At 62.3% G+C, this 1,397-nt stretch overlaps 1 protein-coding gene across 7 annotated transcripts in view; it reads right to left on the reverse strand.

Moving 5' to 3' along the window:
- Positions 1-1,397, reverse strand: part of CSNK1E (casein kinase 1 epsilon) — a 37,473-nt gene that overhangs the window by 20,084 nt on the left and 15,992 nt on the right. For all 7 annotated transcript variants that reach the window (XM_077762116.1, XM_077762117.1, XM_077762119.1 and 4 more), the window contains exon 2: positions 188-275. In XM_077762116.1, coding sequence (XP_077618242.1) covers positions 188-263 — 76 coding nt within the window. In that variant the 5' untranslated portion in view covers positions 264-275. The remainder of the gene's footprint in view (positions 1-187; positions 276-1,397) is intronic.

Genomic DNA, 1,397 nt, shown 5'->3' on the forward strand with positions numbered 1-1,397 from the left:
CCTCCCCCCCCTCCCCAGCCAGCCTCCTTGACCACCTGCTGCTTCCCTCCTTACCTGGGATGGCCCTGGGGACAAAAATGGCCACAACATGCCACCAGAGGTCTGGAGCCAAGTGCTGGCTTCAGAGCCTGGAGACCTGGCACGTCTCCCTCCTACCTGTCCCCGGCGCTGGCCCCAGGACACTTACCCAGGTAGATGTCTCCAAAGGACCCACTCCCGATCTTCCGTCCCAGGCGGTACTTGTTTCCCACACGCAGCTCCATGATTCACTCTCGCTGCAGAGGGAAGCAGAGACACGTGGGTCAGGGAAGTGGAGCGCCGGAAAGGGAGACTGGCCCCCTGGGCCCCACCACACCCCCACCAGAGGTCGGGGAAAGACACAAGGAACCCGGGAGACCAACGTTCCCCACCCCCCCCAGCCCCCCCACTGTACAAGGGGAGATTTGGCCTGGCTTTGCCCGGGGGCACCCAGGTGTCAGGTGGCCTGGTGGCCTCCACAAAGAACTGGGGTGGGCTGAGAACACATGTCAGGGTGGCCAGGAGGAAGGCGGAATTGGAGATAAGGCCCCGGGAGGAAAGAGCCAAGCAAGCGTCTGTCTCTGCGGGGGACACTCATCTGGGGACCCTCCAATAAGAGCCTCTCAGGGGCAGGCCAGCCACAATGGCGAGACCCCCGAAAGGAAAATCAAAGACAAAGGGGGTGATGTGGGAGTTGATCGGTCTGGGGGTGCTACCATGGCAACCACCGGCAAGTTCCAACCTCCAGGGACGGAAGGACAAGGTGAGTGCAGGGTCCCCTGCCTCCCCCACCCTCACCCCCCCATGCTTCTAGTGCCAAGAACTGGACCCTGGGTCTCCATGGCCTGGCCTGGGCTTTCCAGTGGCCAGCACTTGCCAGCCTGCGGCGTGCCCTGCAGGAGAGGGGCCTCCTCCCCAGCTCAGGGGGCAGCCAGGAAAGGGGGCCACCAGAACGGCCGGTCACCGCCCTCTCCCACAACCCAAACCCCTCACGCGGGTCTTGCTGCCCATCTTTTTGGATGGACAGTCTGGGGCTGGCCTCCTTCGAGACTAGAACGAGGGTCTTCTTCGAGGGCCCCATTGGGCAACCGAGGGGGCCAGAGCTCGGTTGAGCTACCGGCCTCTGGGGTGGGAAGGGAGGTCAGAGGGAGGGATGCTGATATGAGCAGCTTCCCTCCTTCCTGTGCCCCATCTGGTGGCCAAGCCCATGGGATACCAGGGGCCACCCTGCTAGGGATCCCTGTGCCCTCCAGGGTCATGCCAGCAGAAGAGGAAACTCAAAGGCCAGGAGGTGGTTTCAATAGTTTGGGGATAGAGGATGGTGAACTAGGAAATGGGGAGAAAGACGGGGGATCCCTAAGAACTCAGAGTGTCTATAA

The sequence above is a fragment of the Crocuta crocuta genome, unplaced genomic scaffold (genome assembly GCF_008692635.1).
Source record: "Crocuta crocuta isolate KB4526 unplaced genomic scaffold, BGI_CrCroc_1.0 scaffold193, whole genome shotgun sequence".
Taxonomy (NCBI): Eukaryota; Metazoa; Chordata; class Mammalia; order Carnivora; family Hyaenidae; genus Crocuta; species Crocuta crocuta.